General features: G+C 42.6%; 1 protein-coding gene across 1 annotated transcript in view; it reads left to right on the plus strand.

Annotated features, from left to right (window-relative positions):
• The window catches only part of PLEKHG1 (pleckstrin homology and RhoGEF domain containing G1), a 93,993-nt gene that overhangs the window by 66,424 nt on the left and 5,861 nt on the right, over window positions 1-21,708 (plus strand). The window contains exons 8-15 of the mRNA XM_011362687.2: window positions 1,389-1,571; window positions 1,664-1,759; window positions 1,952-2,038; window positions 7,349-7,382; window positions 9,519-9,614; window positions 11,416-11,454; window positions 12,615-12,637; window positions 16,096-17,734. Coding sequence (XP_011360989.2) covers window positions 1,389-1,571; window positions 1,664-1,759; window positions 1,952-2,038; window positions 7,349-7,382; window positions 9,519-9,614; window positions 11,416-11,454; window positions 12,615-12,637; window positions 16,096-17,734 — 2,197 coding nt within the window. The remainder of the gene's footprint in view (window positions 1-1,388; window positions 1,572-1,663; window positions 1,760-1,951; window positions 2,039-7,348; window positions 7,383-9,518; window positions 9,615-11,415; window positions 11,455-12,614; window positions 12,638-16,095; window positions 17,735-21,708) is intronic.

A 21,708-nucleotide genomic window follows, 5' to 3' on the forward strand; every position in this document is an offset into this window, starting at 1 on the left:
AGATGATGCACGTGTGTGTGGTGATGGAGCTCAGAGAAAGGACGGCTAAGTCTGGAACCAGGTCCTTTGCAGCTCCACTTGGGACGAGACCTCACTACTTCCTTCTAGATCCCTCATTTTTCAAATAAGACAGATGATGGTTTTGCCGAGGTCCCTTCCGGCACCAACATTTTAAGCCCTAAATCCCTGAAAATTTTTTATAGATGCTAAACCAGTTGTCATGTCCTAGGTACCTCAAAAGAGCACTATTTAAAAACAAAAGGTCGTTTGGGTCCAGGGGGAAGTCCTAGACTCCTGGGTATCCCTGGAGTGAGCCTTAAAAGCCCAGGGGGACCTGCAGAGCATCTATGCCCAACTCAGGAAAAAAAGATACATAATTCGGCCCATAAGTCCCAACGAAACTCCTGATTTCATCAATAGGCAGCCAGGTGTAGTGTAATGCAATTAACTATCCAAAACCAAAGGAAGGTGACACTGTAGTCTTCTAGGCCATGTCTGTTTTTTTGCAGCCGTAAGGAAAGGTTTAATGCTTCATCTTTCAAATGTTTTGTGGACATAATGTCAGACATAATGTCAGATGTTTGGCATTCTAAAGACACCGCTAAATCGGGTCTCGCTCACACTTATCTCTATTTCTATGCATTTCTACTTTCAAGACAAGTTTTGTGTTGTCTTGTGGGCTGCTTAATTAAATGCTGTCTGTGAACATTTTCATTTTTCAAAGTAATAAAACAAGCTTCCTTTAAAAAAGGCACTGATATGGATGTACAGTAAATCCGAAAGAAAGTAAAAAGTCATGTTATCAATTTGTATTTATCAAGTTCCATTCAAAACATAGTGGTGAACAAATGTTCATCTCCTTTCCCCAAATGAGATCGATATCAAGAAATTTCTGAGAAGATGTTTCTTGTATGATTTTCCATAGGCTTTGGGTTTGACTTACTTATATGTGATGTGGAATTTAGTTTCTGGAAGGAGGTTTTCAAGTCAATAGCTCTAAAGGTTTTTGTCCAGAGAATAGGGGGTGAGAAAATCAGGGGACAGATGTCAGTCTGAGAAGGTCACATATCAGCTCCTCTTTACCCAGCTTTTGGAAGACATAACTGCTGCCGCCAGCCATTGGAGAGGGATTATTCAAGAATGGAAATAAGTAATTGGCACCTCATCAACTAACAACTTGATTCATTTGTTAACCCTTAAGTGACACCACCCATAAATGTAGGTTAATGTCATGGATCATTAGACACCGTTAGATGTCACACAGATCCATTAGACCCAGTTGAAGATATTTAGACACCTTTCTCGAGGCTGAACAAATGGGCCACCTTATCCTCGCTGCCTTGCCTTCCCACCTCCTGTTTAATCTCATGGGACTTTCACTTTTTCAGGAGATTCAGAGTTTGCTCACTAACTGGAAGGGGCCAGACCTGACCAGCTATGGGGAACTGGTCCTTGAAGGAACCTTCCGCATCCAGCGGGCCAAGAATGAGCGCACCCTCTTCCTCTTTGACAAGCTGCTTCTCATCACAAAGAAGAGAGACGACACGTTTACTTACAAAGCTCACATCCTGGTAGGTCTGCATATTGGTCACAGGCGAGGACTTCGCCTGTTCGTTCCATTGTCTTCCAAGTGTGCCTCCCCTCTTTCTGCTCTTCCCCACAGTGTGGCAACCTCATGCTCGTGGAAGTGATCCCCAAGGAGCCGCTCAGCTTCAGCGTCTTCCACTACAAGAATCCCAAGCTGCAGCACACGGTTCAGGTAACAGCAGTGCCCGTAGCTCCCCGCGAGGCTCACTCATGCACAGGATGAGAACTGCGTGCCAGGCAGCCTTTCCAGAGCTTTCTGGCCACGTGGTGTAGTTTGCATCTTATCGGAGGGTTCTAGGAGCGTCTGAATCTTGTGAGTGGCGGAGGTGGGAGTCGTCTGACGGTCCCAATCTCCTTCCGGTAGGCGAAGTCTCAGCAAGACAAACGCCTGTGGGTTCTGCACCTGAAGAGACTGATCCTGGAGAATCACGCGGCCAAGATTCCGGCCAAGGTGAGACAAAGAGGTCAACAAACAGTAAAACGTAAAGGAATTTAGGTCCCAGGGAGACCTCTGAAATAAAATAAAGGAAAATAAAGAAAATCGAGAGGGATCGGCTAAACCAGACATCTATATATGTAAGGAGACTCTGGGGAGAGGTTTTTTTTGTTGTTTTTTTTTTAATTATTGTTGTTTTTTTTCTTTTGAGGCTTAGAAGAAGAAATAATAAGTAAAAGACTATAAGGAAATTTCTAGAGAACTAGTACAAAGTAAAGAGAATTATTTAAAGGTGTACCGAGCCCCTACAGTGAATAAAGCTGGCTTGAGTTCCGTGGAAAGGCTACGGGAACAAGACCCAGACTCAGCCGAGGAGGGACCTGCAGACGAGGGAGCTAGCTAGAGAAACAATGAACCGGTTGCTAAACACGATGAACTAATAAAGGTATAAGCCAAGCGCCGCGGAAGAATAAAGCGTTCAATTACAGTGGAGTGGACAGAGAAAGGAAGGAAGTGCCTTTTACCTCAGTCTTGAAGGATGAGGAATCGTTTCATTAAGTAGGGGAAAGGGAAAACCAAGCTGAGGGGGCAGCGCGAATAAAACAAAGTGATGCCTCGATGGAAAAGGCCGAGGCCTCAGGAGATGGAGTCGGAGGTGAGGCTGGAGAAGTGGAAGGCAGCCAGCTGGGCTGTGGAGGGCTTTGAACCCGCACACGAAGGAGTCTGGATTGTATTGGTGGCGGGACACTACTGAAGGTTTTGCAAGAAGAATATGGCATCATCTCCCCCGTGTTCTGAGCGTGTAACTTTGAGGACGGTGTGACAGATGAGTTGTAGGAGTGAGACTGGAGGCAGGAGAGGAATTAGCAAGCCACCACAGTAGTCCAGAAAAGAGATAAGGGACACTGCCAGGGAGCACACGCAAAACCCATCGCAGAGGCAGAGGGAACAGGATTTTGCCCACGAAGTGCATGAAGAGAGAGAGAAATAAAAGCTGAGGATGAGTCAGGAGTTGGGCCAAGAGGCTGATGCTGTGAGTTCCAAAACAGGCTGCAAAGGGGAGGAACCGGTCGGATGGGAGCGGGAGGGAGCAGCCGTGACACATGTGCAGGGGCAGGTCAGCTGCAGGTGGAAATTCAGGTCTTGGAAGCTGAGGATTTGGAGACTTTCTTCACATAGACAGTGATTGAAGTCCTGAGATTTTATAGGAGGGCCCATAAAAACGTGTAAAGGAAAGAACCCTTGGGAATCCCAATATCTAAGTGATCTGCAAGGGGGTGGGGGATCTGGAGAACAACCCAAGGAAGAGTAGCAGTTTTGTATTAGGAAAACAGGAGGAAAAAAGTATAGTAACAAAGGAAGGAAAGCATCTCAAAGAGAGGAAGTGGAGTAACAGCCTCAGATGCTGCAGAGCTGTCAAAACAGATTCAAACAGAAAAGCAGGTATTAGATTTGCCTTCTAAGAGATAAGGGAGAGATTGCAGTGGGTTGAAGAAAAAGGGAGAAATAGGAACGGACTGAGCGTAGACTTTTTTAAAGCAAAGTTCAAAAAAAGACAAAAGGTCGTAGTTTGAGCAGAGGTAAGAGCAAAGCAAGATGCTTTGACTAGGGGAAGAAAGCCATGGACACAGCTAGGCCGAGGGGTCGAGACAGGGAAGCAGGAGACAGTACAGGTAAGAGGAGGGCTGCTCCTTGGAATTCGACCCTGAGGAGGTGGCAGGATGAGATCAAAAGCACAGGTCTAGGGGTTGGTTTCGGAAAGGGTCAAACACCTTCCCTGAGCCAAGAGAGAAGAAAGATCGGAGAGAATAGAGAAACGTTGAGGTGGATTTGAGGGAAGATGAAGGGTTTGATTTCGTTGCAGTCAGTGGTAATGTCATCTAGTGAGTGAGTGAAGCGAAGCACAGATGGGTTTGGGTGCCTGAGGGAAAATGGAAAGGTTCAGAACACCTGCTAAAGAGCATGGACCAGAGAGTCACTGGGGATGACCACGGGATCCCATGAAAGGCATCCCAGACCCTACTGAGGCTGGCCACCATGAATCGATGTGATGAGGTTATCTTAGAATCTGCTCGGCAACTCAGAAGCTAGTGTTGAGGAACCACAGCCCACGTGGGTTCCCCAGGGGTGGGGGTGGGCAGAGCTGAGAGTGGGGTGCTTAACAGGGATAGGGAGGGTGGGGTGCTCCTCAGCCCGTATGGCTGTGATTGAGCAGGATTTCCGGGCTGAGTGGAGAGTGAAACCAACTGGGAAAATAGGCATGGGTTGAAGGACTGGAGCCCTTGTGAGGTCAGAGAACTGGTTCAGCAGGAGTTAAAGGTGGGGACAGGGAAATACAGAAATCTGTAGTTGAGGGAGGGACCTTTGAGCTCTGCCTCAGAGGTAGAGCAGGTCTGGGTGACCGACAAGGTTCTGGGGGTGGCTATGGTTGTGTGTTGCTGTTCTAGAACAGAGGACAATGTTGTCAGAGATAAAGCGACAAGGAGCTAATTAAGGTGCGGGTGAGAAGGCATTATCCACATGGATGGCGAAATGGTCCACGCCAGGGCTGAAGGAGCGATGTGGGGCAGAGAAGGGGATGATGCTCATGAGAGTAGAAGCGGGTGGAAAATCAAGAGAGCTGAGACTTCTGAGAAAGGAGAGTCTCTTTTGCTCTTTGTATATCTCGAAAAGCATCTGGAGCACGTTCTCAGGGGCTGTCAGCCGTGATTCTGTACCCAGGAAATGAATGTGCACAGGTGTGTGCTTTGACTGAAGTAGGAGTCTCATTTCATCAGGGCGTTTTCATGAGAGAGGCTTCAGGTAGCTCACGCAGAGAGGTGAGCATTTTCTTCATTGTTAGTCCTTTAGTTGCTGGCCCTGTGCCTTGGAATGCCCTTCTGAGCAAAGGCAAAGCGTCTTTGATATGCCTCACCTATTGTTTACCTGTCTACTGGAAAATCAAAATTACCAGAGGGATTCCAAAAGGCAATTATAGGCCATTACAAAACAAGACTAGTTTACATACATACCTGTTCTCTTTCTCCCATACTAGGTGTGTGGATTCCAGACAGTTTTCCCTTTATGTGTTAGAATGGTTAATATATCACAATAGAATTGTACTTTTTAACCTAACTTCCTGATACTTTTAGAATTTAAACATTTTTTTTCGACTACACCTTCTTGAGAGCACATACACCGTGCTAAGAACTTTATAATCTCATTTTACCCGACGCAAAACACCTTCTGCCAAAAGCCTTATTCTCCCCATTCTAGAGAAATAAAAATGGAGGCTCAAAGACTTTAAGTAAATTGCCCAAGTTTATACAGCTAGAACGTGACCGAGCCTAGATTCAAACCCACATCTGTCTGGCTCCAAAGAGCAAGTCTTAATCACATTGTTCCCAGGGGCAATGAAAACACACTTATTTCATATACTTTATCCACTATGATGTTATAATAATTTTATCTTTTATATCAGCAAGATTGTTAAGTCGAACTTTTCACTTCGTTCCTTGATTATTTCTTAATTTTTTTTTATTAAAGCTTCCAAAATCTATTTTTTCTTATCATTTAAAAGAAATTCATGATGGGGAGTTTTTTAAACATCAAAAAATGTATCACTGGCCTAATAATGTTAACAGCTGTTGGAAATTCATCAAGTGTAGCTTCTCCCAACTTCCTGCCAGTCCTCTAATTCAATCATGGTCCCTGACTGACTCCTAGTGGAAAATGTGAAAATTGTACTTTTTGAAATTAAATGTTAAGGGGGGTTGGGGGGGGGACAAAAAAATACTGAGTTGTTGAAGTCAAGTTTATCGATACCAGAAAAGTTCTTGGTGGCCTCCTCATATAGCCTGATTACTTGTTCATAGACATGGTGCGTCACCGAACTCTCATCCAGATTAACTGAGAATGAAGGTAAAGGTAGAGACTTTTGCATTTTACATATTCGCAGGGTTCTGTAAATACACTTCACAGAAATTGAACTGTTTGTGTTTGAAATTAATTCCAACTAGGAATCTTGAAGTCTGAATGTCTGATAAAACTATCAGTGTTATAAAATTCCAAGCATTTGTTTTCTCAAAATTATGGCGACTGCATCAAGATTTTTCTTTTATGCCTCACCTTTTTAAACTAAATATCATTGCCACTTAGCCTAAATGTCTTTTTACTGTGATAGCACAAATTGTGGCAAAATACAAATAAATTAATTTTTAAAGTTATTTTTAGCATAATGTTTGTAGGTTCAGTTATACTACCCTTGAAAAATGAAAATCATATTAAAGGAGCAAGAAAGGCTACCTAAACTATTTTCTTTTTTGAATCCTCAGGTAAAATGATTCTTGTTAGGGCAATTAACTTATTTTGTTTTATATTCCCCTAAACATTAATAACATGTGGCAACAATAACAATTTCTAAAAGACTCAGAGCATTAACCTTCAGAAGGTTGAATTTGAGGTGAGAAGAAGTCAGTGTAGGCAGGAAGCAAGAGTCAAGGTCATCAGACCCAATCCTTTGGGGCGTGGGCGGTAACTAACTCCCAGTTGAGTGCCTGTCATTTAGTCCTAGTAGCAACTCTTGAAGGTGGATCCCATCCTGTCATCTTAGGGCTAAGGGAGTAAGGGATGTGAGAGCACCCACCTGAATTGGTGCCAGAGCCGAATCCCTAACCTCATCCTTCAGAGCCCTTCCCCCACGCCGCAGCTCTTTCTCCCACTCTGGGAGATTCTAGGGCACACAAAAAGATGGTAGGTGCAGGGGTGCTCCAAGGAGCAGGAGAGGAAAACAGGCAACCTTTTTTTGCAATCAACTCAAAATAGTTAGAAGGCCTTAATGATGCGGGGAGGGCCGGCCGTGTAAACCCTGGGCCCTGTCCCTCGAGCTTTTCGTTCAGTAGGTGAGAGTTGGGAATCGGGAAGCCGCATTTCATAAGGTGACCAACAGATGCTAATGGTTAGCCAGGTTTTGGAATCTTTAAGGAAAGTTTCTTTCTCTCTCACTCTCGTCTTCCCTCCCCCACCTTCTCTCTCTTTCTCCCTTTCTTTCTCCCTTCCTCCTCCGCTTTCCCTTTGTCTCCCCACCCCCCACCCTTTCGCTCCCTCCCTTCTTTCCACGTGGGGGTGTAGGCTTCCATTATGCACATCTACTCCCCACATGAGGGCACTCATCTATTTGAATCCCTTGAACTAGATGTTAATGCCTAAAAGAAGTACTGAGTTTGTTTAAAGCTTTTTAAAAACCACTTATTCGGGTAGAGTAAGACCCATGTTAGGATTGGTAGTATAAAGCAGAACAAACAAAAAACAGTAATTGCACTTATAGCTACACTTTTTTTCTTCCAGGCCAAGCAAGCAATACTCGAAATGGATGCCATTCGTAAGTTTTCTTAACACAAGTTGGAATTTCATTGTCTGCTTGTATGTATCATATTTTCTATCTTCATGTTTATAAAAATGCCAGTCGTGAGAAGGTAGCAGCTCTCTATTCACTATTCACTGTTTTAATGAATAGAGTCAGCAAACAGTATCATCCCGTCCTGAAACATTTGTTCCTACATTGATTTCTCCTGCTTTATCTGTGAATCACCTGATGGCTGGCCGCTCATCTAGGTCTCTGTATCAACTAGCAATATAAGATATGTTTCCAGGGTCAACTCTTACCCCCACCTCTACCACCACCAATTAAGGTCCTGCAGTGCATTTCCCACCTCACTTATAGACGGAAAAGCTGTGTTGATTATCAGCAAGAATCATTCTAACTAGATAGATATTGGTTGTCCTGATGTAGCACAGGTTTAAAAATTAAAAGCTGCCCCACATGTGTGATTGTGTTTCTAGGCTTCTACAAACAGGCAGAGAATATCTATAAGTGAGGTCTTTCCTATAAAGTAAGACCTTGTTCAACAGCACTTATCACAACTGTGTTACTTCTCGGATTAAGTGTAATAAAAAGAGGAACAACGACTTTAAAGACTGACAACCAGGTCTGGAACTTTTACTTAAAACTTTCAAAGTAACTTACTTTTGAAAAATCTTTCCCCAAGAGCAAACACTGGTTAACCTACCCTCCAACATGCTGGCTGTGAATGCTCCAAAAGCAAAAAAGAAACATTCCTGAAGCAGGAAAATGAGCATTCCCCCCCACACACACACACACACACAGCCCCCACTCCGGTGGCTGAGAGTCCCCCTTTCATGTCCAGCAGATCCTGAGGGATGATGCTGCCTGTCCCACTGGGATGCTAGGCTGGGGCTCACTGCCCCGCGGTCTCGAAATCCCCACACTTTACTCAGTGGAAATCCCTCAGTTTGTTTGTTTTTATTTGTTTATTAAAAAAAAAACTCTGAAGAGAAGGCAAGATCCTGCATGGGTGGGCATGTGAGAATTAGGAAGAAAGATGAAGAAAGACAAGCTCTGGAGAGGTCAACTCTCATTGTGACAAGCTCCATTCAATAAAACGATTTACCTCTTCCCAGGCTTCGGGCTAGCTCTTGGACACCATTAAGATTTTATGGTGCACAGAATAATTTCAAGCCACCAATTAGTGCCACGTGTCTGTCTTCCAGACCCAGGATATAGGCCAGAGCAGCCCCGCCTAGGAAAGGAACGTCGTTTGCCCTCCCCTGACTTTGGTCTTGGCTGAGTGTGAACGGAGTGGGCCAGTCCATTGTACCAAATGACCTCATTTCTATTCCTTTGCCACTGACATTGGAGAAGCATACGTGGTCTTTACAACCCTCAGAACTCTCTCGAACTTTAGACACCCTCGGAGAGTCTCAATCCCAATGTGAAGAACATCGGTTTACAATTCTGTCCTAAAATCATTACCCTCAGGCTTCGGCGTGCAGGTAAGCACTGTACATGCTGCGGTGCTTTCAGATTGGACCAGGTGTTCTTAACCCAAAATCTGTGTACCCCTCAGATGGGGTAGAAAGATATAAACTGTGAAATTACATGAAAATCCCTTTTCTGGTAATAGAACCTAAAGCATCCATCAAATGTTCACAGGAGCAATGTCTAGACTTATAGTAAGAGTCACTGCACTGGGGACAGCACCCCTAGGGACAGGAAAGGCTCCACACCCTCCACCATCGTGCTGGGCACAGATGCGTCAGGGAATTCTCCAGATGCTTTTACCTTGACAGGGCGTCTGTTGTGGCACATCAACATCGTCTGTCAGAGGCTCTGGTAACAAGGTCAGCTGAAGAGAGTTTTATTTTAATGGTATTTTTTGACCTCTGTGGGTCTAGAGTTGCAAATGTTTGTGAGGGGCAGGAGAGAAAGAGAGAGAAGAGGGAGGGAAAGAATGAGGTGGCGGGGGGAGGGGATGCTCTTAACTTTCTAACACGCTCCTAAAAGTCCCAATGTAAACAGTCCTGAGATACATATTCAGCACCAATTGCGGAAGGAGATACCACGTCAGGCAAGAAAGTATACGCATGTCGTACCCATACTCTGAAAAGTCGCCAAATGCCTCGTTCTTACAAATAAATGCGGTGGTTCTCTTTACAGATTATCCAGGCTTCTGTTACAGTCCCGAGGGAGAGACGAAAGCACTTTGCAGTTCTAAAGATGGTTCTGCTCCTTATCGGCTGAGAAGAAAATCTGGTACGTAGGATGTTGTAATCACAATTTAGTAAGGATGGGGGACTAGTACTGAAAGTCCCTTTCGGTCTGACAAAAAGCCATTTTATTTCTGGTTTTGGAGCTCACGGCCAATTTGAATACTATTTGAGGCTGCATGAAGATGGGGCTCTCGTGCTTTTGTTCTAAAACTCTTTTCTGCTTACCTCTCCATTTTCCGGTGGATATAACACACATTGACCCAGTAACTCTGCTTTGCATAGTGTCTTACCAATGGCACACAGGTGCTTACATCCCGTTTACTATCGCTAGTGAAAAATGGTATCCTATAAATTAGAGGTCCCTAATCCCCTGGCCATCGACCAGTACTGTTAGGAACCGGGGTACACAGCAGGAAGTGAGTGGCAGGTGACTGAAGCTTCATCTGTATTTGTAGCCACTCCCCGGCACTAGCATCACCGCCTCAGCTCCACCTCAGAGCATCAGGCATTAGATTCTCATAGGAGCACCGCTCCCTGGTGCCAAAAATGGTCGGGGACCGCTGCTATAAATAACACATAGAAAAGATTATTCAGACCTAAAATTTTAACATATAGTTGCTGAAACAGACTTCATGTAGTATTCTCTTAGCCCTCAGATATTTTTTTCATTTGAATCAGTATTTATTGAGTATCTGCCTAATCCCCTACACTGTGCCAAGGACCGGGAATGCAAGAATAAATAATACATGTGATTCCTACTTGCAAGGAATTCATAGTCTGGTGGGAGAGTCAAAAAAAAAAGTGACTGAATACCATCCATGCGATGGAGCTGTCATAGAGCCGAATGGAGAAGCGTGGAAAGACAAAGGAGAGAGAAGGCTTCACAGAGCAGAGGTACCCCAGATGTCATCTGGAGGCTGAAGAGGCAGATGGGGTGGAAACAGCACATGCTGAGGTCCTGGGACTTGAGCCAGCATCCCTTAGACAGGACACCTATTGCCAGTTATTCTGCTTGGCTGGAACGTGCAGTGGAGCTGGGGGTCGGGGTGGAGGAACTGGGAAGGTGAAATGGAGATAGATGTGGCTGGAGATACAGAGAGGGAGGGGCCCGATCATGGAAGGCGAGGAAGCCACACAGAGGGTTTGAACTTGATCCTGTAAGCTGTGGAAGGATTTAAGCAAAGAGATATTTGCCTTTTAAAAAGAAAGTTCAGGCTCAATGTGGAAAATGAAGTAGGCAGGGAGACCTTCTGGTCGGGGTGAGAGATGGTGAAGGCCGGATTGAGACAGCGGTAGCTGGGATTCCATAAGGCTGTGATGGACGAAAACAGGAGTTCAGAATGATCCCCTGACCAATAACTTGGCAGGGTCATGTCAGTGACAACCAAGATAAGAGGTACAGATGAAGAAGCAGAGGTGCAGGGAGACAGGTGAGCTGAGACCGGGACATGTTGGGTTTGCTAGGTCTGTGGGCATGTCGGGGAAACGTCAGATTGGCAGTTGGCATTTGAGGTCTAAGGCTTGGGCCAGGGGTCCAGCATGAGAATATAGAATTGAACTTACCAGCTTATTGGAAATTCTTCTATAGGAGCTAAGGAAATTGCTCTCCTGGTTGATAGGGTTGGTGTTCTGTTATGTGACTCCTGATCCACAGCTGAATGTTTATCTTACAATTTCACTAAGGTGACTGTCCTGCGGCTAAGTGTCTCTAAGCAATGGGGATCTAGGTAAATTTGATAGAGATTTTCTAGAGCTCAATTAATTTGCTCGTAAACTAACGTTCATTTATAAAATAAAAAAACTTCATTTGGTGCAAATGATACTGGCCTTATTTTTCCTCCCAGAACCTTCCTCAAGATCACATAAAATTTTGAAGACCGGTGGTAAGTCCTAAAAATCTTTTTTCATTCTTATCGATATCCACTAAATCAAACCATACATTAAAAAATAAACACCAGATGATAACAGATTGACAGATTTGATTAACTTCTATAAGTAATAGTGCCCCGTTATAAAATGTAAAGCCGAATGACATAAAAATGTTCACAATATAGATAACAGGCATAAAAAATTAATATCTTTATTATGTAAAGAACTCCTATACATCAAAAAGTAGAGACAAAGGACTCTTTTTTAAAAGGCAGAGACTATAACTGGACAGTTTCGTAAATGAAACACAATCTGCCAGTAAAATTTGTAAATGATCACCAATATTAGTAATCAGAAAAATCATACATTTAAATGAGATTGGCATTGGGGGAGGGGAGCTGCTGGCTTGGCCAAAAGATATAGAAAAACAAGCACTCTGGAACTACTGGTGTGTAAATGTCTGCAACCTTTTTGAAGCAAAATTTGGTGATGTCCATTTACATTTAAAATGTGCATCTGCCCAGGGACCCAATAATTTCATTTTTTCACTTTTACAAATTTTACAATGTACACGTCCGTGTAGAAGTACTCACCCAAAATCCAGGGCAGGATTTTTACTTTATATGCTCTGTCATTAAACAATTTTTTTAAAACGAGACACACACATGATCAAGGTATCTGTGAGGGTGTGGCTTTGTGAATCTCTCCCCACTACTCCAGGTGTACCACCCCTTTAGCACAGCGCCAAGGTGACCCCGTTGACAAATGCCGTATCTTTCAGTTATGGCCAGGTAAATGTTTAGAATCTAACAGAATCATAGTCTTATGTTTAAGTGATTTTCGTGGCTTAGGGCATGTGAATTTTTTCTCAGATAATACATATTTTGAGGGGAAGCTTTTGAAACTTACTAACATGAATGGGTTTGTTGCTCTCAGGAATTAAGGAGGATGCTTCAGTCAGATGCATTTAGGCTGTTTTATGAATAGCATGGGACATGTAACTAGGATAACTGAGAGTCATTTTCTGAAAATTAGGTCCAAAGAGCCCAGAAGCTTCTTGGGCTTCAATTATGAACAATAAATTTAAAAGTTCTATAAAATACGAAATTTTACCTATGTGAGATACATTTTTAATCATCAAACTTAAAAAAAAAAAAAAACTTTTATTTTTCAGAAACAGCACGAGACATCCAAAAGGTAAGCACTATTACATTTCTTATTTTGAAATGTTTACTGTAGGCACTTTGTATAGGTACCCTTATATATCTCATCCCTAGCCTGTGTTCCAAGTGTAAACAATTATTTTACATTTTGACATAGATTTATGTGAGGACTTGTCCTTATAACCGCCTCCCTCTCCTGCTTCATCTCTCGGAACTAAGGCAATAATTTCTTCCTCCCTCTGCCTCACCACTCACCTCAGAAACTGTAAGGTTAGGATGTCAAACCCACAGTGCTAGCCTGGTCCATCCCACTTTGCCTGTGCCTCTGCACGTGTAAGACAGGCCCTTGCATCCTAGGTATTGCTTCCTTCTCAAAGCATTAGGCTTCAGACACGAACATCCCTTTCTAAGAATATGGTCTTGCTGCTGGTAAAAGAGGCGAGATCAAATGTCATACAATGAAACTTCACTATATCAAGTTTTGATTTTTCTTCCTCTGATAAAAGGTTAGGAAAAGGGGAATAAAAGTGGTATTCTCCATTGGAAGATGTATATATCCCAATTTATTACCTACGATGAATAGATACTACATCCTGACCTGAGTAACAAGCATCCAATATGGCTACTGATCAATTGTCTCAATGAACAATTCTTAGAGAACTGATTGTGGCTTTTTAATGTTCTATGTTACTATGAAACTCTCTCCTCACAATTCCACTTGCACAATTCCTTAGCACAGGGCCAGAGAGACCCTGTTCATAAATGCTATCTCTTTCAGTTAAATCCAATAAAATGTCTAAAAATCAACATAGTCTTATCTCTAAGTAATTTTCTTAAAATTTGGATGTGTAGATTTTTTTTTTTCCAGGTAGTACATATTTTCGTTTGGAACCTTTTGAAACTTATTAACATTAATTGGTTCATTGTCCTGAAATATGGCACGAGATTTTGATTTTTTTTTTAACCTACTTTATTTTCATAAACAAATGCTATGGATGGTACCTGCTCTTCAAGCCAGCCAAACTAAGGTCATAGAGCCGAGCCCCACTCAGTCTCAGGTGTGGGAATCACTCTATTAGTCCTAAAGATACAATCTCAGGAGCTTCTTGGAAACTTTCTACCGTAGTTATTAAACCAAGTCTCCATATGGGGAATAGCTAAGTCTTATAAAATCTAAAGACAAGAAAGAAATAAAGCATCAATGTATTTTTTTCCTAGTGGTAAAATTCCATCTCCTAACAGTAATGAACATATACTAAGTGCAAGAACAGGTTCACTGCTGATTAAAGAGTTTATAATAGGACATGTTACATAATAACATCTTAATATTTCTCTCAGAATATATATTCCAATGCCATGTGTGTATATGTATACACATATGTGTATATACAGAAGCGCTTATAGAAGCTTTGCATTAAGACATGGATGCAAATCCATTTCTCCACTTATAAGCTGTATGACTATATAGAGGCGACTGTTAACCTTACCAAGACTTAGTTTCCTAATTTACAGCATTGTTATAAAAATTAAATACGATAGCATGTTTTTAAAGGTGCTCATTACAGTACTTGGCACAAAGCAAATGCTCCATAAATGGCAGCTGTTATCATATTAAATATGACTTAAATATCATATTAAATATCTATTAAATAGCCATAATGCTGACAACGTGGAAAAATGAGGGGAAAAAAATGTTCATCATGGCTCCAGTGAAATTGAGAGATCTAAACCACATGCTTCTAGGTTGTGCCCATTCCATATACTGATTATTCCTTAACTAAGAACTTTTTCAGTTCTCATGATGATTTATTTGATGAAAAATATCCGCTTCCAAAATACTGCTATCTGCATTTCGAGTGTAATTACTTTAAAGTACTATACTTTGATATTAATAATTCAGGTTTCCTAATTTTTTAACACGTCTGGGAATTTTTCTGGAATAAAAGATTTTAAGAAGGGATTACTTCCGGCTCTTCACAAAATCATTTTGTCACTTTCAAAATGTTTTGTCGTGATGTAAGTAGTTAATACTAACATGTTTATTTTGTAAAATGTAGTTACTGGGTGCCTATTATTTTGAAAACATTATACCAGTGCGGTCTGAATGAAATGAAAAGGAAGAGATACTAAAGGGTAAAGGGGAGGAAAAAAAGAGCCATAAATATAATACTATCTATATATTTGCGTGTGTGCATGTATGGCCATATGTGTGTGTATTCATTTATTCCTAGGCCTCAAATGGTCCATGGTTTTACTATGTGGGGAAAAAAAAAAAAAGGAACAAAAGATTAAACGATCGACTGGATTTATTTTACGTTTAAATTTTTAATAGAAAAATAACATTCAGGATGAAATTTTATTCTTGCCCTCCCTGCTTTTCTCCTCCCTCCCTGATAGACAGACAGGCAGACAGGCATAGTGACAGGTAGATATTCCAAGGCAATATGTATCCTAGTTTCACTGACAAGAGATGAAAAAATCCTTGCTAATTTGACATTTCCAATAGGTTACTATAGTGTTTTGATCAGAAAATATATCTCTGATACTAATTAGTTTGAACTGGTCTTAACCCTTTCAAATTAACTTTTTGAAGCTAATCCCAGAGGGCAATCTACTCCCAGTCTGTACAATTGAGCTCCATCAAGAAAGGTTCCAAGTTATAAAAGATCCCATTGTTTTCTTTGATTAGCCATCATTAATGTCACTCATATTTTACTTCCTATCAGGTATCTAAATTTTACTTAATTAAGTGTATTTTGAAAGAAACTAAAATTTTCATCAGCTCGATAGTGGATTAAATTACATTCCTGCAACAAAGGCTCTTTGCCTAGAACCTATAAACCAGAGCAGTGCTAGTCAGGTGCATGGCAGATCTGTAGATCTAAGGGACACCCTTGGAATGTGCAGTCGGATCACTGACCGAGGCTTCTGGTACACCAAAAAACCCACAATAAAACCCCTAGGGCTCAAGCCCCAAACAGAAACCAGATAGAAATCAGATAGCCCTTAGCAACTCTATATGTTCATTAATATAATGGTATTTGCCAAGTGTACATCGAAATTATTTGAAGTATTTAAGAGGTTTCTGTATTTAGCTGATTTCCTGCATTGGGGTAAGGGATTTGGGACTCAGACCTGGGTTTGCATCTTAGCCTTTCTCCTGACTACTGAGACAAGTTACTGAATCCATTATGAGCCTAGATTTCCTTGCCGTGAAACTGGTACAATCATATCTAACTCATAGAGTGATTGTGAACATTAAATTTGTAGACTGTCTGCAAACAGCCTGTTTCTGAATAAATACCGGCTCCAGTCCTTTCTGACCCTTTTGCAAAAATCTGAATTTCAACTCAAAATCAACAATGTTTACTGATCATTTTCTTTAAGAATATTCCAGTCTAGTGGAAGAGGCGATGTGTAAATACAGGAAAATGTCATAAGTTATGTATCCACGGTGCTGCAATTCAGTCCGTATGTTTCTATCCCCCTCAGGTTTCCAGAGAAGAAGCGTCTCCCCAGGGGACTTCAGCAGTGCCATCTTCCGCCCAGAGAAACAGTCAGCCCAGCAGTTCTGCCATCCTCAGTGTGCTTCACGGGGGCGGAACCGTCAGAAACATCTGGACAGACCACCAGATCAGGCAAGCCTTGTTTCCCAGTCGACGGTCCCCGCAGGAGAACGAGGATGACGAAGATGATTATCAGATGTTCGTGCCATCCTTTTCCTCTTCAGATTTGAACTCTGCCAGACTGTGTGAAGAAAGCACTTCAAGTCGCCCTTGCAGCTGGCATATGGGACAGCTCGAGTCCACAGAGACCGCCGGCTCTGGCCACAGGGTTGTTCGGCGGGCCAGCAGTGCTGGGGAGAGCAACACGTGCCCTCCCGAAATAAGAATTAGTGATGGCTCTCAGTACAGTCCCCGAAGGGAGCTGCAGAATGACGCTAAAACTGAAGGGCAGGACAGAATGACTCCCTTTGGGTCATCTATAGAGTTGACTATTGATGATATAGACCATGTCTATGATAACATAAGTTATGAAGACTTAAAACTAATGGTCGCTAAACGGGAAGAAGCTGAATTCACTCCCCCCAAATCAGCCAGAGACTCTGTGTACCCCAAGAGCACCCCGGAGCTAGCCTTCTCCAAGGGGCAAGTGAGCCACGAGAAGAGCCCTCTCCACACAAAGAGAGCTGGAGCTCCGGCAGGTCGAGAGGCATCAAACCAAAGCACGCACGAACTCGAGGTGGTGGAGGAAAACATCTATGACACTATAGGGCTCCCAGACCCGCCCTCACTGGATTGCAAACGCAGCAGCCCAGAGCGTTCCAAGAGGGGCACCTTCTTAGGTCTAGACGCCGACTTCACGTGCTGTGACAGCCTGAGGCCCTTCGTTTCCCAGGATAGCCTCCAGTTCAGCGAGGATGAAACGCCTTACCACCAAGGCCCCTCTGAGAATGATTACTTGAGTTTGCTGTATAACTCCTTCAGCTGTAACTTGTCTGTAGCTGATAAGTCTATATCTGATAAACTGTCTGAAGAAGTAGACGAAATCTGGAATGACCTGGAAAATTACATCAAGAAGAACGAGGTCAAAGCTAGAGACCGGCTCCTTGCAGCATTTCCCGTTAGCAAAGATGACGTGCAAGATAGGCTGCACTCCGAGAGCACGCCTGAGCTGAGCAAAGACGCAGCGTATGCCATGTCTACGCTCTCGCTCCCCGAGAGCCATGCCTTCCTCACGCCGCTGAAAGACAGGCCTGGCAGAGGGAGCCGGGCCAGCTGCCCGTTGGAAGGAGACCTGATATCTAAGGAAGGCTCCTTTATGAGCCTCAACCGGCTCTCTCTAGCCAGCGAAGTCCCTCCTGTGGAAAATCCCTATGACTTGGCCAACAGCAGTCTGTCCCAAACAGACCTGGAAACCCCCGATCCTGGGGTGGATACCACAGATAAGACAAAAAGCAGGGTTTTTATGATGGCTAGGCAATACAGTCAGAAGATCAAGAAGGCAAATCAACTTTTGAAAGTGAAAAGCCCAGAGTTGGAGCAGCCAGCAACCAGCCAGCAACATAAATCTGTGCACAAAGATCTGGCAGCCATCTTAGAAGAAAAAAAGCAAGGAGGGCCTGCCATCGGTACGTTCCGCCACACTGCTTTTCTTCCTTCTTGAAAGTAAGACGTGAGAGCGGCGTTCAGGTTTTAAATGTCCTTAAAACCGGGAGAACATTGTCACTCAGATGTTCATTCTCTCAGAGTGAGACCACAGACTTACGAATGTGGCCTGTCAAAAAAAACACAATTTTCCTCCCACCTTTCTAAGTGCTTCTGGCTGGGCTAATAGTCAAATTAACATGAGACAGATCAACGGGAAAAAAATGTCCAAAATTTATTACAGACGTATAATTGGGGGTGCCATAAGAATATGAGAACCAAGACCACATTGGGCAGTTGAGGTGTATATGCCGTCCTGAGCTAAGGAGAAGAGGGTGTGTGGTTTGGGATGACAAAGGGTGGGAAGACAATTCCCAGAGACGTGCGAAAGCAAATGTTTGGTAAATAAATGTTTGCTGGGCCATCTTTAACAATGGGACTCAGAGAGGACATCGAACAAATGGTTCTGGGTAGGGTCCTCCCTGCCTATCACACACGAGTTTATATTAAACTATAGTTATCTAAATGGTATTTCCCCTGCTGGAGCAAGTTCTCTAAATTCCTTTTAGGCAGTTAGGAGGAAGGTCAAAGGTTTTTCCTGAGTCTTTCTTTTCTTAAAAATAACCTACTGAAATAATCAGTATCCCGAAAGGCATATTTGGGGGTGGCAACCTCTGCTTCCCTTAACCCATTTCCCATTTGCCGAGTACTCACCAGCGGCACTTATGGCTACAGCGTTTACCCCGAGATAACTCACGGATTACAGTCCTAACCTCACCCCCAAAGTCTGCCACAAAATATCTCGCTTTTATTATTATTTTCACATCGCTCTAGTAAATCGATAGTCTTTGGAAACAAATGACATCATTCTATTTATAGCATTCTGTTTTTAGTAGCGGTATTTCCATTTACGAAATATAGTAATTCTCGATCGCTGAAAATGTCAAATCCTAGAAAACGTAGCATTCCTACATGCGATGTTAACATTGTTCTCAAACAGTTGTTCACCAAAGACTCATTTGATGAATCCGGTTTATGTACACATTTCGATTACATTAGGATCAGAGACAAGTTCTGTTTAGAAATAACTCCAAGAACAGTTTTTATATTTTATCCTCACATTGAAAACCAGTCAGATTTACTTCAGCCTCCAAGAGCATGTTTATGTAAAATTATATTAACGCTGGCAGTGAGCTGCACTTTTTTTCTAAACGGGAAATGGGTTAACTAGCACCGATGAGATCATTACTGTCCCTTCCTACTTCACTGACTCCAGCAAGTCGGGGTGTGATTTGGTGTCAGAGGATTCTGTTGAGCATGAACATTGTCACTACAGATTTGATGTTTTCAGAAGTTTTCTCTAATATAATCTGAACTGTGAAAAATAGCTATCAGTTTAACTTGTGGCATCTAGAGCTTTTCCCTGGTTATCCGTGTGTTAGGAGGAGTTAGCAGCTCGCATAAGCTTTTAAGTCTTGGAAGCGGAATAGGATTGCTCTTTGCTCCAGAATCCCAGCAAAATTACCTACTCATCCTAACAGATGAAAGATCCTTTTTTTTGTTTTGTTTTGTTTTGTTTTGTTTTGTTTTGTTTTTAGCTGTTCACACTCTATCTCAGTTGTTCTCTCATATTTCGGTACTAGTTGATTTTTTTAAATAGCACCTATAATGTATTTAACACTATCTCATCCGGTATTTTTATATATGCTGCCAAAAAGTTTAGTTCTGTGGGACAGAACTAAACTAGAATGTCAGGTCTTATATTCGTATGCTTAGGGATAAAGGAATGAGATGTTCATGGCTGAACTTTGTTCTCTATTATAAAGAAGTACATACCCCATGGCTAAATTAGAGAGAGTTCTGAAGGACAAAGCTTAATACTGATATTGGTGGCAGAGCCTAGATATGAATAAAGTACACAACTGTCATGGAAAGAAAAAACTCTGAGGGTGCCGGTTCTCACCCAGGGGACTTTCACTTCCATATCCAGAGATTTCTGGGATAAGGCCCAGGAATTAGTGTTTAAATTCAGTGTGGACTCTCAATCGCATTTAAAGACTCCCTGCCTTGGATTTTCTGACAAAAGAACACCTCGGTATCAAGTAAGAGGAGACAGTTCTACAGTTAAAAGTAAAGATAAGGTGGCTTAGTATCAGGGCACGTTCAGATACTTCACTTGATGGCGACATGGCTCAACTGGCTAGGTTGATGCCATTATTCTCCTTTCTTTGGAATTGTTTTATCTCCATGGAAACCAGAGAATAAGAAGGGGATATTCAAGTCCTAAATGAATCCACAAGTTGCATGACAAGACTCTGTAGGGAATTTTTTTTTAAGTTAGAGGGTATTTAAGAATCGCCTAAAGCTTTACCCTTTCCTAGAACTAATCATGTAGTAAAAATTTTTGACAGAGAAGTTAAGCCCTGAGATTGCTACCCAAAGGATTATATAGACTCTCTTTGAGTTGTTCTTTTTTTTTTTTTCAAATAAAGGTGAAAAAATTATTTTGTATGAATGTGAGAGAGACTAGATCTCATGTATTTTTCTCCCTGCAATAATATGCTTGAATTAAATCATGTCCCTTTTGCAATACTAGTATTGTTAAGCTGGTTTGCTGTCATATAAAGAAAAAGTGACAGAGTTCCAGCGCAGAAGGACTATTTTGGGGGCACAGGTGGCATTGGAAACAGCAGTGTATTGGCAGTGTTACCACTGACTGAGTCTGGGGTAGGGCTCCTCAGAATGAGAGAAAATATACCAAGGTTTCTGATCATGATGGATTATGCCAGCAGACTGTCCTTTGAAAAGTGCTAATCACCTGAGCCAGGTTGTTTTGAATATGGACCATCCATTAAAATGTAAAACTCTAACCTTGACAGAAGCTCATCCTTCAATGCTGAATCATTAGGGCTGGTGGCTACCTTGAATGTCTTCTTTGTTGCCCACCTTTAAGGATAAATAGATTTCCATTTGGGATTTTCTTTTGCTTCTTTTTGCTTTCAGCCTGTTCTTTTTGTTTTCCCTACTGGTGTCGTCTTGGGACTGCATAGGATCTTTTCTCAGCTTTGTGTCTGGGTCCTTTTTTGACATGGTGGGCTACTATCGACATTCTCCCCACAAAGAGGGGAAGATCTCTCCCAAGTCATCTTCTGAGAGTGGAGTTGTCCCTAGGGCCGGCCATCTCTCGGACCTGAGGAATCTTCCATCTGGGTGGATCGAGACCACTTCCTGTGCCCACTAGGCTTTCAATTAGTTGACGTGATGACTCCTTTTCTCTCTCTTGTTTATCTGGGCACAGGACGTCGTAATCGAATGGACCGATTCTCCAGACTTCTTCGTATGGGCCTTGCCACTTTGCCAGGAGCTTGCTCTCGGTGCTGTACGGAAGGAGGAGCACCCTATTCACCCGCCGAAACTCTCGAGCACCTTTATTGAACTCTCTAGCCCGGGGGGGTCTACAGGCCCCGGGGCAGATTTCCGCCTAGAAATCACCCAACCAGGTCTAGTCACTCCTCCTGCCTTTCAGAGCCTGGTGTAGCATGCTGGCGATCTGGTTCAGGCAGGCCTCCCTCCTGTAGTCTGTGAGGCCACGGAGGCCTCGGGGTTCCCTTTTTTTGTGATGTTTTACATGGGAGAAAACTCCATACCAGCTTGAGGAATCTTCCTCCTTGTGCAAAGTAGAGAAGGCAAAATCACATTTTATGCTTTGGTCTACATCTCAAGCACCATCAGAAACACTGACTTTACTCCTCTGTCTTGAAAACAGTGTATTTCATACTTCTCTCAGTAAGGTTCACTTCAAATTCGTAGGTGTCTCCACCTTTTAAACTTACAAAAGAGAAATAACCAGAAATAGCTCTAGGATTGTCACATAATGATAATGTACATGTTCTATAAAGACTACTAATGCTAGAACTAAGGATGAGGGGGAACTTTGATCCAGCTGGCTAATACTGAG

The sequence above is a fragment of the Pteropus vampyrus genome, unplaced genomic scaffold (genome assembly GCF_000151845.1).
Source record: "Pteropus vampyrus isolate Shadow unplaced genomic scaffold, Pvam_2.0 Scaffold78, whole genome shotgun sequence".
Lineage (NCBI taxonomy): Eukaryota > Metazoa > Chordata > Mammalia > Chiroptera > Pteropodidae > Pteropus > Pteropus vampyrus.